Raw genomic sequence first — 14,303 nt, 5'->3', positions numbered from 1 at the left:
GGCCACTCTCTTCTCTCTCTCTGATTGGAATGGCTATCAACTGGTGTGGATCGAGCCAACAAGCCAGAGTTTTCAGTTGGAATAAGCCACTCAGTTGGATTGGACGTGTTCACGGAAGATCAAAGTTATTTACTTTTGGTTAGTAAAGTTTTTTAAAAAAAATGCAAATATATATAATTAAAAATCTCTAAAATAGTTAAATACTTTAACATAATTATCATTCTTTTATAAATTACTGTAATATTAAAGAACTAAATCTATTTTAGTTTGCCAGAATAATGATTTATTCTCTGCTCTCTCTCTCTCTTCTTCTCTATCAGTATTTGGTCACTTGGCTCTCTCTCGACAGCTCTTGCTCTCTGTGAGCCACTCTTTAAACTTGTATATTAGTGGTGGCTATGAAAATGATCGGCAGCGATTACGTACTGGAAGCACACAACATATTCCACACCACCGAGGCAAGTGCATTGGAATTCATAAACAATTCTCTCTTTGTGTCTCTCTCTAACTTCTCTCTTTGACAATTTTCCAATTGAAAATGCCTTTTGTTTTGATTCTCACAAACAGGTGGATGGTGGTGGCTGCTTCAATGGAGCCGGCAATTCAGCTCTAGTACTGAAAGGTGTCAATTTGACGGTTCACAGTGGTGAAGTGATGGCCATACTGGGCTCTAAGGGTGAGCATACATCAAAGATTATTATCGTTTGTTGGCTTAGACTTAATCTTTTCTAAATAGGTAGTGGAAAGCGCGCTCTATTGGATGTCATTTCGAGACGTTCAGATGGTTCTACACGCGGTCAGGTGCTCCTCAATGGATCTCCTTTATCGAGGGCTTTATTTCAACAGCGCTGCGGCTATGTCACACAATCTTGCACCTTTGTTCCTGGTCTGACAGTGGCCCAGACTCTGCACTATACGCCCACTATTGTAAGTAGTAAGAAATCTCTTGTATGTGTTCCTATTAATATTTTGCATTTAGCTTAGTGGTTATCTGAAGAGCTCCAAAGTGCGTCAAGTGCTGGCTGATTTGGCTCTATCCCAAGTGGCCCATAAGCGTGTAGAGTATTTGAATATTAGTGAGGCCAGACGTCTGGCAATTGGCATTCAATTGGTCAGAGATCCAGGTGAGTAGTGAGCATATTCCAATCCATATTGCCCCTGGTACTATCTAAGATGGGTTTTTTTTAGTTATGCTGCTGCTGGATGAGCCTACACAAGGATTGGATCCATTGAGTGCCTATTTGCTGATCTCTATTCTTTCCAATACCGCCAAGAAGACAGGTTGTGGAATTTTACTGTCGCTGGAAAAGCCACGTTCCGATGTCTTTCCCTTCTTGGATCGCGCTCTGTTCCTTTGTCTAGGGGGCGTTGTTTATTCCGGTGGCACTCGTGCCATGTTGGAATACTTCCATGGCATTGGTTTTCCCTGTCCACAATTGGAGAATCCTTTAATGTATTATCTCTGCCTATCCACTGTGGATCGGCGTAGTCGTGATCGTTTCTTGGAATCGAGCCAGCAGATTGAGGCTCTAGTTGAGCGCTTTTCTCGGGAGACTCCCATTTCGGATGCACCAATAAATAATATGGGATCAGGCAAAGTGCCGCTGGCCTATGGTAAACCAGGAGAGTTAAAAGTTTGGATCATGTTGTATTTGTAAGTTCTAGAAAATGTGTTCCTCCAAATTATTTTCTCAAAGATCACTTTTCTTATGAACAGAAAGCTATTGGCATCCACTTTCTCATGCGGAATGGTGGGCATGAAGACACTTTTCTTGCGCCTGCTGCTGCTTCCCCTAACCATGGGCATTTTGTGGGCATTCTATACAAATGTTGGAGTAAGTGAGACTAATTAAATTGTATACTTTCAATCTAATCAAAAAGAATTCCCCTATTAGGATGATGGCCATGGTTTCTTTACGCGCAATGGAATGATATTGAATATATTGGGATTGTCTTATGGTTGTGGTATTTTGACCACCATTTCACTATGTAAGTTGTTTATCACAAGGGACAAATCTAAGGTTTCCTATTACTTAATCTACTTTTAATTACTGCAGTTCCCATTTGGCGTAAAAAGTTCTCACAGGATACACCAGAAGGACTTTACTCAGGCACAACATTGCTTATTGCCTACAATGCGGTATCCATACCCTTCTCTGCTGTTTCCGCCGTGATTGCCAGCTGTGTCATCTATCCGTAAGCTTTAGTAATCGTAAAGAAAGTCCAATCGATTAACTATTTCAGTTATTTTCTAGCCTCCTGCTAGATGCCAAGTACAACAATGGCACCATCTTTGCTTATCTTTTGGTTGCCCTATGGTCCAGTTATGTGCTCGCCGAGCAATTATCCATTGCCTTTCTCCTAGTGGTGAAAGTGCCCTTCAATGCAGCCATTGCGGTGACCTATGTCCTGGTGATAAGTCTTGCTCTGGCCAGTGGCACAGTTCGGTGAGTTTGCTTAGTGATTTTCTTAAGATATTTAATTTACATTTGATTTCTTTGCTTGCAGTTCATTCAAGGGCTTACAGCCTTGGCTGCAGGACAATACCAAGGGCACTCATACCCGCTATGCCTCATCCTTGTTGCATAGCATTGCCTTTCAGTCGCGCAAATTGAATTGCACTCCCACCGCCTCGGTTATATGTCCCAAGCCTGCTGACTTTATGCACGAGCGTCTTGGTCTGCCAGATCCAGATGTGAGTTGTCAAAAGATTGAAGATGAATGAAATTTAATTCGTTTTGTACTAATTTTAGGAAACCATCGATGTGGCTGCTTCCTGTGCTTTTGCTGTAGGTTTGGCCGCCTTTAATATGTTGCTCTACCTATTCCCAATGCCTCGTTGTGTGCGTCAGAAGTTTAAAGATTAAAGGCAGAGATCTAGCATTAAAACCTGCCACATTTACACACACTACCGACTAATTTCTATTTATTTTAAGTACAATTCTTATAAATTACATATTTAGTTAACCTTGTCGTTTTGTTTTTGGTTTCAATGAGAAGGCTACACTCTAAACTGATTTATTAGATATTAGATAAGCATCCAAAAGTCTTATAGAAAAGACATTGACACATAATCTATACTAATATCAGTTTGGAGCAAATTTAATGTACTTAAAGTTGCACTTAAAGAAATCATCCAGGAATCAAGGCAGTAACAATTACTTTATTTGACATTCATTCGAATTATTTTCTTTGTTTGCTTGAAAATATAAAATCTTGGGCACTTTGAAACCATTAAATTCACAGGCAATTGGAAAAGTATAGGCTCCCATATTATGAAAACCGATAAGATCGCCAAGTTTCAAATGTGGCAAGAATATGTGCTCTGAAATCTTCAAAACAAAAAGATTAGTTGGCATATCACAACTAAGAAAATTAAGATTTATTTGCTAACCTTATCAACTGCATCACAGGTTGGACCCCATAAAAGAGATTTATATAGGGGAACGGGTTTGCTCCGATTCCTAGAAAACGACAGTCTAAAGTTAAAGAAAATGCATAACGTTTAACCAAATATAAAATACCAAATAATGATGTGGTAAAACGAACTCATTGTAAGATATGACATTATTAAATGAACCAAAGACTCCATCGTTGAGGTAATACATAATCAATTCCAGTTTGCCGTTATTTGGATGGCGCACTTCACGTTTGGCATGAATCTTGCAGATCAAAGTGAAAGCACTTTCCACAAAAAATCGACCTGGCTCCGAAATTATTTGAATTCCTGGGTCAGGAAAATCACGCTCCACCGACTGATTAACAACGTTCGCTATCTGAAATTGAGAAACTTTTCATTGGAGCAGGTAAGAAGAGAATTAAGTTTCTCATTACCTTTTCGAACTCTTCATCATTTGCACCGGGAAAGCCACCGCCAATGTCCAATAGACTCATTTTATGCCCAATCAGTTTACCAAAATCAAAGATTTGTTTCGCCTTTCCAATGGCACGATCGTAGGCAGCAAATTCACTGCATCCGGAGCCCACATGGAAACTAGAGCCAGTAACTTTGAGATCGAGAGCCTTGGCCAGCAGCAACAAGGCTGCGGCATTAACATTCGGATCGCAGCCAAATTTATCCCCAAGCGGGCACTTGGCAGCCTTGGCTTCGCTTTTAAATCGCAAGATTAAACTAAAATGGGAGTCCAATCCATAATAATAAAAAAGTTGGACGCAGTTATATAAGGTCGTTCTTACTTTGAGTTGGAATAGTGTTTGTGTAGTTTATACACCTCAAACTCATTGTCCACAGTGACATCGAAGACCTTCTGCTGACGGGAATACTCCACATGACTGATAGGACGACAAGGATTGGCAAATATGATACGTTCTGGTGACACCTTTGACCCAAGAACCTGTAAAGCAAAATAAACACTGTATTTCATTTGATAGAGTTTTAAAATCTCATGTCAAAATCCACCAGTTTCAGCTCATTTTTGGAGGCACAATCGAATCCAGTGCCTAAATCTGCCAATGTTTTTATGATCATTGGATCGTTATTACATTTAACCGCATAGTAAGGTTTTATACGTGGCAAATATCTCTGCCACAGATATAACTTTTGTTCCACACTGCTTAGATCACAAATATAGACCGATTCATCTAGGTCTTTAAAATTTGTGTTCTATATAATTTCACATATATTTAATTGCTTGTCATAGTGACTTATTTTGCTCTGATTTAAGCGCATGATTCACTCTCGATTGAGAAACACAAACTGAAACCAAATAAACAAATATTTAAAATTTGTTTTTTTTTGATACCCTTATATTAAGGGTATATCAATATTCATTAGGAAAAGGCACATAATCAAATTTTTATTAAGAAATGATTAACATAAATGCTTGGAAGGGTATACAAAATTCAATTGTGCCTATATTTTTAAAAGCTTGATCAGGTACGGATCCAGAGGGTCAGGACCCCTTCAGACTCCTTGCAAGACACGAATCTATTCTTCTTATTGAATCATTTTTCGATATTGTTCTAGCCTTAACGCAACGAACGAAGTTTCATCACACTATAAAACGCCCATTGAAATTTTGTTTTATTACTTATTTTCCCCGCCCCTCCCTCCCCCAAAACTTATTTCTAAGTCCGTCCCTGATCTTGACCGTGAATATTCTTTCTAGTTTGGTCAATTGGGGAAAAATACTAATGATAAGAGTCTGAATTCCGAAAATAACACTTATTTTGATTCATGATAATTGGTTGCTTAGCTATTGTCACGTTATCATTTTATTATATATGTTTAAATGATGCTGCTGAATTAGTGTATTATTCGTTGTTTTTCAATAAATTGTTTTTTTTATAATATTATTATCCGCTAAGAAACCTTTTGACAGTTCATATAAGGGCAATTCATTTTAATAGTAAACAAATATATGCCATATAAGGAAGCGCCCCAAGTCCAACCCGATGACAGGAAACGACGCAAAGCAGCCAAAGCCTACAAATTTAGCAAGACCCGTAAAAATCGTTCAAATGTAACATAACATAAAAACATTTGCTTAGCTTAATTAATTATATTTCAACGTTAAAGAGGTAAATTAAAATCAAGAGGGCCGAACAAATTTAGCCCGAATTTTGTATACCCTTTCAAGTTTTTATTTGTTAATTTTCTCAATACTTATAGGTGTCATGATCAGAGATCGTTTATATAAAAAACCAAATATTTCATCGAAATTTAAAAAAAAAAGTAGGAAAAAACTAATATCGGAGAAAGGACGTCTGTTTAGCATTGAATTCTATCATCTGTCATATTAAGGACATCTGATTTTTCATTAAATTTAGCAGAGTTATCTTATTCAGTTTGAAGTTAATTGCAAAGAATGGGTCTATCTTTTTATAGCGGTCGTTGATATGAGAGTTACATTATAGGCGATTGAACTTGTTCTAATTTGGCATATTCATATATCTTTATTTTAGTTTACCTTTATAGTTTAATTTGTTATTTTGGTGTTTAATATTAAACATCGTGGTCAGCTGAAATGGCTTCACTAAATCAGATTGACCAAAGAAATATACAAAACGAAACATAAACAAAAATAAGTCATAAAGATTCAAACAAACTCTGTGAAGAAACTTAAGACCAAACGGCGCAATATCAAGTCGCCAACGCTGAGCATGAAATATAAACAATTTTTAAATAAAAAGCAGTTTTAAGAACAATTGTCGCCTCGAGTGTCGAGCCTAGAGTCTAAGAATTTATTTATATACACAACATTTTTTAAATAAAATCAGTTTACATTTTGAATTCAACGAATGAAGATTGGGTTATTTTCCTTATCTCGGAATCCCTATTCATTAGCCATTGGTTTGGCTAGATTTTGAACAACAATGGAGACAAAGTTGTACTTATTAGTAGGGGAGAGGGCCCAGTTGTGCCTCTGGCCCAGTTATGACTCAAATATTTTTAAAATGCGGTATTGAATGACAGTTTGAGCCCTGTAGTTTTTGGACAGACACAATATTCGCGTTGTATACACGCGTACCAAACATCGTGTTGAAAAACTGCGAAAGTGACATGGACGACGAGGAATAAAAATCGTTGTCATTTATGGCTATTTTCTTTTGGGTTTTTTATTGTTTTTGCCATTAAAGGCCTTCATAATAAATAAACCATTAAATCACAACAATTGGTGGCATTCCTTTCATATTTTCTTATTTTCAGTGAATTTCATAACTGTGCCAATTTTTTCCAGCCTAAAAAAAGATATCCAGATTAAATCTGTTCTAAAATTCTAAAACATACTTTCTTTGGAAAAAAGTTGCGTTAGGTTAATATTTAAATGTTAAACTTCTTAATTTTTAATTTCCCGGAACTGAGGAACAAATTTTGAGGTTTTTCAAAACCCTGCTTATAACTGGGCCCTCTCCCCTACTTAATTAAATCTTTTTTTTTAAATATCTTCAATTTCCGCTTCTTGAGCTAAATTAAATAAACCAAAGTAGATACATATGTACATATATTGGGCCACCAAAAGTCAATAAATTATTGTACACAAAACATTTGAATTATATCGTTTTATTTACAAGAAACTTAGAATTAAGAAAATGTCGTAATGTCGTAATTATGTATGTATACGAAAAGTACAAAATACTTTAATTTTCATAAAAATTTATACCAGCTGCGGTTTCGATATGTATATATAGTGTATACCGTTTTTAGCTTCATTGCAACAATTGTCTAACGACTAAAAATATGATTGTTTTATTTAAATAACTAGATACACGCATGGAAATTCGTTAGAACGCATCTGAATCTAATTGAATGAAAGTACGCGAGTGTTAAAAGGGGAATTCAATAAACTGCTGGGATGGATTATGGATTAATGGTTAATGGATAGTAGTTATCGGTTATGAATCTACATATGTATGTGTGTGTGTGTGTGTAAGATCACCCAATACTGTGGCACCTAGGTAAGTAATTGGCTGCTGGACAATGAACTGATGGAAACGGTTAGCAAGTCAATGGGGCAAGGGATTGATGGTTAAATGGGTTTTTATTTCAGTGGCTAGCGGACAGGAGACAGGAGCTAAAGGACCTGGGAACTTAAAACTCCAATTTGAGCTCAGTCCGTGTCATAGTATGCATAGTCATAGCTGGTATCCTCATCCACATGAGGCGGTCGTTTGCCACTCGACTTGGACTTCTTCTCCTGATGTTGTTCCTTTTTGCTTTTGCCTGATGATTTCTTTGAATCCCCACTGGGATTCACTGTTGTTGTTGTCGTTGTTTTTGTTGTTGTAGTCGAAGTTGTTGGTCGCCGGGTGGTGGTCGATGTGCTAGTCAGATAGGCGGTGCTCTGTGTCTGAATCGAGGCTGTTGTCTTCTGACTAGATGGCGCTGCCTGCGGACTATACTGTGAATTATATTGCTGGGATGTCTTCTCCGCCTTATAGATATCCGCACGTAGTTTGTTAATACTGGCTGCTCCGAAGTTCAAAGATTGCGCCGTCTTGAAAAGTTCATCCTCATCATCACTGTCATCGGGTTGCTCACGTTCCTTCTGATAGGTAGATTGCTGCTGGGTCTTTAAATGGCTATGGGCCTGCTGAAAGTTGTGATGATGATTGAATCCCTGTGGCTGTCTGCTGGAGACTGGAGCCGCTGTTGTAGTCGTCGATGTGGTGGAGCTTGTGGATCTGTTACGCAAAAACTTTATGCGATTGCGTGGAAAATCATTTTCATACAACTCTGGATGATATTGACCATCGTCCTCATCTATGTTGTTATTGGGATTGGGAGTGGTGGCTGGAGCAGAGGTTACAGCTGAATTTTTCTTTGTCTGTCCCTGATTGGGGCGCAGAGTTTGCTGTGCCTGCTGATAGTAGCTCTGGTCGTAGGGTTTCTTATACGTTGTTGGCTTAAACGTCGTGGGTGTAAACAGATCCTTGCCAGCTGGAGACGTGTGCTTCTTTCCCGACACGAAATACGGATTGTTCGTGGCTGCTGTGGTGGTGGTGGTGGGATAATAGAAATCGACATCATCTGCATAATGCTGTGTGGTGGCTTTGTAGGTAATGCTGCCGCGACTGGTAAAAGAACGCGGCTTGGCACTGGCCGCCGTATTGGGTTTTGCCGATGCCTTGAACGGAGCCGGCTCTTGATTGCCAACACGGGTCAATTGCTGTGTCCTGGAGCGCTGATAGTGAGGCTCCTGCTGAATGGGTTTCCTCTGCGTTGCCTGAAAGGGTTGCGGTTGCTGCAACTTAACCTTGGGCACCTCGGCAAACTCATTATGATTGATGTAGTTGGATTCCTGGGGACCGAGTTTTTGCTGCTTACGTGCGGCCACAGTTGGTTTGTGCCTCTTCGTGGTATCCTTGTCAAAGTCCTGGGCATTTTTACCTGTCAACTTGGTAGACGTGGACGGGGACGGCAGATCCGTGCTCTTGAAGCGATAGGCTCCATTGTTCGGATTGTAGGTAGTCGGTTGTATACGCTCTTGGGTCTGATAATCATTCACACCGAAGCTAAAGCGGCTAGTGATCGAGCTGCTTGGTCGTGGTGTCGTGACTGGCGATGATAGCAACGATGATGACCCACTATTGGCCGCCGTTGTGGACCTATAATGCTGGGAATAGTCAACGAAATCCGTATTGTAGGCGGCATGCAATGTTATCTTTTTCAGCGATTTGGTTGTGGATGTTGTTGGAGCTGGTGTAGTACTTGGGCTGGTAATGCGTTGTCCCCGTGTGGGTGTGGCTCGTGACTTGTTAACCGACTCTGTGGTCTTGCGATTGTAATCATTGAAATCGTTGGCCTTAGGACGGGCTGGCTGCGATGGCTCATCGTCGAATTCACGTCCGCCATGACGGTTGGAAAAGAAGTGCGAACTGTGGGAACCCTTGAAGATATCATCAAAGTCTTCTATATAACAGAGATGGATGGTGGACAAGGGGCGGGGGAATGAAGAGTGTGTGAGTGATTAATTTCTGTAGTAAGTTTTAAAGATTTCATTGTTTTTTTTCTGTTTTTTTTTTTACTTACGCTTTGAATCATCATTATTGTTGTTGTTGCTGTAATAGCTACGCTCTGTTGTTGTTGTTGTTGTTGTGCTCGTTGTCGAACTGCTTGTTGTTGTTGGTGTATAGTAACTGGATATAGGACGCTTTGTGGTTTGCGTGCCATGACTGTCCGTTGGCTGTACATAATTATGCCTGGGCCGTGATTTTTGTTCACCACGATTCTCCTTAGAGCGACGCACATCGCCTGCAATTATAATTAATTTAACCCCAACAAAATTTGTTAATCACTTTACATAATCACATATATAATTCATTCATTTCTAACCACTTTCGGCACGCTGCAAATGGAATGTGGCCTCATCTTCGTTGGCGCTCTTACTCTCATCCGGAACGCCGGCGCCGCCGCTGCGGTATAAATCGTTTAAATTGTTGTTAATGTCATAGAATGAGACGGCCTTGTCGCAATCAACATCCGCCCAGTTGGCACAGATTTGCAGCTCTTGATCAAACGCAGTGGTATTTGGGCAGAGGAACCGATAATCCTGCACCTGTTGGACAAACGAATTAACTCTTCGATGTATGAGCTGCGCAATACAAAACAGCAAAACAGCAATATCACCATTAGCAGATAACCACCAGAGCCACATGCAAAATTCAATGTTAATTATTTATAAATATATAGGAGTATGTAAATAATTATTTCAAGCCGAAAGCATTAACAAAACCTAAGCAAGTTTTGTGGTGACAACAGCATCAAGTTTAAGAAATCTCTAGATAATGTCCTCAGAGAGCTAAAAGAATTCACAAAAAAAAAAACTGTGCTACATGGTCTCCTTCTCAAAGTAGCAGTAATTGGCTGCAACAACCTTTAACATTTCGTTTAGCACTTGACATTTGAGGCAACTATTGGCGGCACATGCATCCTCGGGCAACGGGCATCGAGCATCGAGCATCTAGTGGCAACACTTGGTCGTTCAATTGAAGATAAAATACTCTTGTTGTTGTTGTTGTTGTTGTTGTTGTTGTTGTTGTTGTTGTTGTGTCTGGTAGAAGAAGTGAACGTTCTCGATACACAACATACAACCACACAGACACACACACATACAGTAGTCGGTTAATTGACAAGTTAAAATTTATACGTTTAGATTAGTTAAAATACAACATTGTATACTCACACATACAAAATCATATATATTCTTTATATGTATAGACACAAAACTTGTTCCTTATTCAATGTTTGTTTATTTTACACGAAATGGTAAGATTTTAGCCAGCTGCTACACTAACTAACTATCAAGGCCATAATTTAATCAGCATCATCACCAACGCTTAGGTGAAGGTTTATTTGTTTCGCAAACTGTCTGCACTGAGTCCAAATCAAAGGGATGTCTATAAGGAGGCTGTAACAGGTGTTTTGGAGCAAGTTCTTCAAGGCAATGCCAGTACAATATTCAATTATGGCAACTGGCCAAACTATACCAACCATGGAGATTCCCATGAACCAAATGATGTGGTTAGACAAATTATCCAACAATTGTTTCGGCATGTCGCAGAGTTTAGTGTATCGATAAAACATCTTCAAATGAATCACACAGATGGGCAATTTGCAAAAGAATCTGATGGCAAAATTCCAAATGTATTAAATGAGCATTTTGTGTCGTCACCCGACGATGTTTTTATCTACATGGAAAAAGTTATGCAGACATTTCTCAATAACGATCAGGACAAGAACTGTGATTCGTTTGCTCATGTTGTATTTACCCTTAATGTTGGGCAAAGAAAAATGGCTAAAACCAAAAACCAGAAGCTTTTGGGTAAATTGCAATTGGTGCACCTGATGAGTTTGGATGCTTGTGCTGGCTCCTTTCTTCTAAAAAATGACGAGTCGTCCATAAGAGAAGTATTGAAAATTGTCAGAGCCTTGGCCAATAATCCCAAAACTCACTTAAGATACCATAATATACGATTGACACATCTTTTAAATGATCTGCTGCTTGCCAGCACCGAGACAATTGTGATAATCAACTATACAGAGATGCCACAGTTTCATATGATGCTAATGGGTCCACTCAAAAGTCCATCCTCATCAGTTGTCAACTCGGATCCCCAAGGTGAGTTGTGGAAAGAGCAGTATATGAAGGAGCACAAGAAATATATGTGCCTGAAGGAGAAGGTTCTTAACTTGGACTTGTGGAATCGTGATCTTACTAAACTGGAGGCCAAACAATTGGATGAATTACTTGAAATTCTAGAGCAACAAAGTAGCAATGGAAACAGCAGATCTACCTCTTTTAACTATGGATGTATGGAGAGTACGATGAACAATGATCCTGGCAAAAGATTGGAATTATGTGCCCTGGCCAATAATGAAAAGCCTAAGGCGCCACTTCAAATACGAAAGGAAATTGAGAAAATCCAATTGGAGATTAAGCACTCTGCAGACGAAATGTTGGAGTTGCAAGAGGTCGTAGAGCAAGTCGGAAGGCATAATAGACACAATGAGGAACAGCTGGTGCAAAAGGATCTTATGCTGGACAAGCTTAATGACAAGCTTGTCAAGGCCAACGATGAACTGAGACGTCAAAAGATGGCCTTTCTGCAAAAATTGAACGAATACTCGGAAAAGTTTAGTGAGTTGTGGAAAGAGCAATGCCGAGCCATGAAATTGCAAGAGAAGCAACATGAACAACAACTCACCGAGATGTTCGATAGCCTCTGCGAGGAGCTGCATAACTCACATAAAATGGAATTGTTAGAGCTATGCCAACAGATAACCAAGCCGGCAATCGAGAAAGAGCCAACTTCACAACTCTAGCTCCGTGCAACAAAGAGACCATTCCACTTAAAGGTCACCATTGCAAGCGGTATCTAAAGTCTCTTCTTCAGTTCCAGTCACGAAACCGAAACGAAACCCAAACCGAAACCACATCCACATCTACATATACCTACACACATATATATTCTCCTTGTTTGGCTAGGCAACTTTGCCATTTAGCCCAGACACAACAACAACAACAAAACAACTAAGACCAAATAGTAGGGGGAAAAAAGTGTCTAAAACATGCGCAAAGGCTAGTTTGTCTCCTAAGTCATTCGTTTATGCCTAAAATCTTGTTGGTAGATTATCCTAACAAAAAGGATATGTTTTCCATTACATGAGATACTTTTTACAAATGGGACAAATGTGAAGAACTATTTTAATCAACAATCCAAATTTAGCATATATTTTACAACAGGAACAAATTGAACTCATATGAAGAGAATAAAAGAATAAATCAATGGCTTGTAAAATGTTAGTTTTATTTTTTTTTTCTTTCTTTCTCTTGTTTTGCTGTTGCCCACGCAAAAACTGAACGCACTTGCACCCAAAATAAACACTTACCCCCACTCCGGGCAGCTTAACGCACACATGGAACATCTGACATTGAGTCTCAGGATCTGCATAATAGCCGCCAAGTATCTTGTCATGGCAAGTGAACTGCGTTTTGGGCATATTCTGCAAACTGTACGTGGGCCATGGCTTGTCGTATGCTAGATCATCATCCTCGTCGAGCAGTTGTGCCTGGCCTAGTCCAATTGTCGCCGCCGCCGCCACTGCCGCTGTTGAAAATACAGAAATCGTGAACTGGTTAGAGTTTTAGTCTTTAAAATGGAAACTCAAGTGGTGATGCTGGTGCCAGAGCTGGTGCTTAACGTTGACCAATGTCCAACTGACCTTCATGTGGCCCGCACTAGCGTCACTTTCGCTTACAAGAAGCGACTGAGACGACGGAGCAAATGATTTATGTATGCCAGAGCACTTGTTGCGATCCAAGGTAATCCTCAAACTCTTAACACGGTTCTGCGTATGTTTGGTTTTTTTTTTTTTTTATTGGAATTTTTTCATTCGGACTGACTATTGATTACTTTTTTGATACAAAAAGACATCATTAACATTTCGTGAAAACAAGACGATGAATTCCCACAGCGATATATGTGTACATATGATGATCATTTGTGTCAATCCAACTGCCAAATTAGCCATAGAAAATCTCCTTCTCCCTCATGAGGGTCATTCAATTAAAATGCCACGTCAATCAAAGTTATGGATTACTTATGTTTGTTTCGCATACTCGTGTTTTGCATTAAAAGGCCATTAAAAAATCAAAATCCCTAATTACCATGACGACGCCTACAATGGTACCGCATCATGGTCTCCTCTATCTTGTTCTTACTATCACTTGTCCCAGTCAAAGAGTCGATGCCAAAAGTGCAATTGTTTACTGTCTGGTTATGCAATTCCCTGAGTTTCATTTATCATGCCAAAAACTATACAAAACAAAAGAGAGAAACCAACAAAACCATTCAACCAGCAGTGCGGGAGGGTGATGTGCCACATCTCTGTTTCGCATTTAATTCAAATGAATTTCCTTTTCAACTTTTCTTCATTTCTTTCTTTTTCCCCTCAATAGGAATATTGCTTTGTTTAGGGACCTTTGTCTAGAGAAGAAGTGGTGAACTATGACTTGGCAGATGAAGCCTGCCAGCAGCAGCAAACTCTGACTCTTTTGTTTCCCAAAAACTAAAAAAAAAAACAAAAATCGTATTGCCGCACAAATTGAGCAAACTCTTGGAGTCAAGTCCAACTCAATGTGAATCGCACGCAGTGCCAGATCATCTCAGGCTTCCGTAGGGCGTTGGCCAACTGTGATCTGCGATCGTTACAAAGATAATTTACAATATGGTAATTATGTAGATGACCACCGAACGACCGACCCACTCTCCGGCCTTAATCGTTGACCATAATTGCCATTTCCCAGCCTTGTCTTCATTTCGGTATTCTGACTAATTGC

At 39.4% G+C, this 14,303-nt stretch overlaps 4 protein-coding genes across 4 annotated transcripts; 2 read left to right on the top strand and 2 right to left on the bottom strand.

The window, feature by feature from the left end:
• The first annotated feature begins 83 nt into the window (after positions 1 to 83).
• Positions 84 to 2,967, top strand: LOC6650654 (ATP-binding cassette sub-family G member 5). Its single transcript, XM_002073717.4, has 12 exons — positions 84 to 138; positions 321 to 458; positions 568 to 676; positions 737 to 927; positions 980 to 1,124; positions 1,189 to 1,654; positions 1,718 to 1,835; positions 1,896 to 1,989; positions 2,058 to 2,196; positions 2,256 to 2,447; positions 2,509 to 2,695; positions 2,754 to 2,967. The coding sequence occupies exons 2-12, from the start codon at positions 399 to 401 to the stop codon at positions 2,865 to 2,867; spliced, it is 1,815 nt and encodes a 604-aa protein (XP_002073753.1). The 5' UTR covers positions 84 to 138; positions 321 to 398; the 3' UTR covers positions 2,868 to 2,967.
• A 112-nt stretch (positions 2,968 to 3,079) lies between these two features.
• Positions 3,080 to 4,692, bottom strand: LOC6650653 (ornithine decarboxylase 1-like). The gene is given in 6 exon segments (XM_023180794.2): positions 3,080 to 3,332; positions 3,395 to 3,462; positions 3,524 to 3,776; positions 3,835 to 4,132; positions 4,198 to 4,355; positions 4,421 to 4,692. Coding segments are annotated over 6 exon segments (1,221 nt in total). The 5' UTR covers positions 4,691 to 4,692; the 3' UTR covers positions 3,080 to 3,158.
• A 2,472-nt stretch (positions 4,693 to 7,164) lies between these two features.
• Positions 7,165 to 13,192, bottom strand: LOC26529266 (histone-lysine N-methyltransferase set1). Its single transcript, XM_015176717.2, has 5 exons — positions 13,129 to 13,192; positions 12,854 to 13,071; positions 9,797 to 10,055; positions 9,494 to 9,715; positions 7,165 to 9,373 (listed from the first exon to the last, which is right to left on the bottom strand). The coding sequence occupies exons 1-5, from the start codon at positions 13,190 to 13,192 to the stop codon at positions 7,572 to 7,574; spliced, it is 2,565 nt and encodes an 854-aa protein (XP_015032203.1). The 3' UTR covers positions 7,165 to 7,571.
• Positions 10,619 to 12,767, top strand: LOC6650652 (kinesin heavy chain). Its single transcript, XM_023180366.2, has 2 exons — positions 10,619 to 10,729; positions 10,805 to 12,767. The coding sequence occupies exons 1-2, from the start codon at positions 10,727 to 10,729 to the stop codon at positions 12,284 to 12,286; spliced, it is 1,485 nt and encodes a 494-aa protein (XP_023036134.1). The 5' UTR covers positions 10,619 to 10,726; the 3' UTR covers positions 12,287 to 12,767.
• Positions 13,193 to 14,303: the final 1,111 nt, after the last annotated feature.

The sequence above is a fragment of the Drosophila willistoni genome, chromosome 3R (genome assembly GCF_018902025.1).
Source record: "Drosophila willistoni isolate 14030-0811.24 chromosome 3R, UCI_dwil_1.1, whole genome shotgun sequence".
NCBI classification, from domain to species: domain Eukaryota; kingdom Metazoa; phylum Arthropoda; class Insecta; order Diptera; family Drosophilidae; genus Drosophila; species Drosophila willistoni.
Note: the sequence above shows the minus strand (reverse complement) of the source record. Positions and strands in the feature narration are given on the sequence as shown.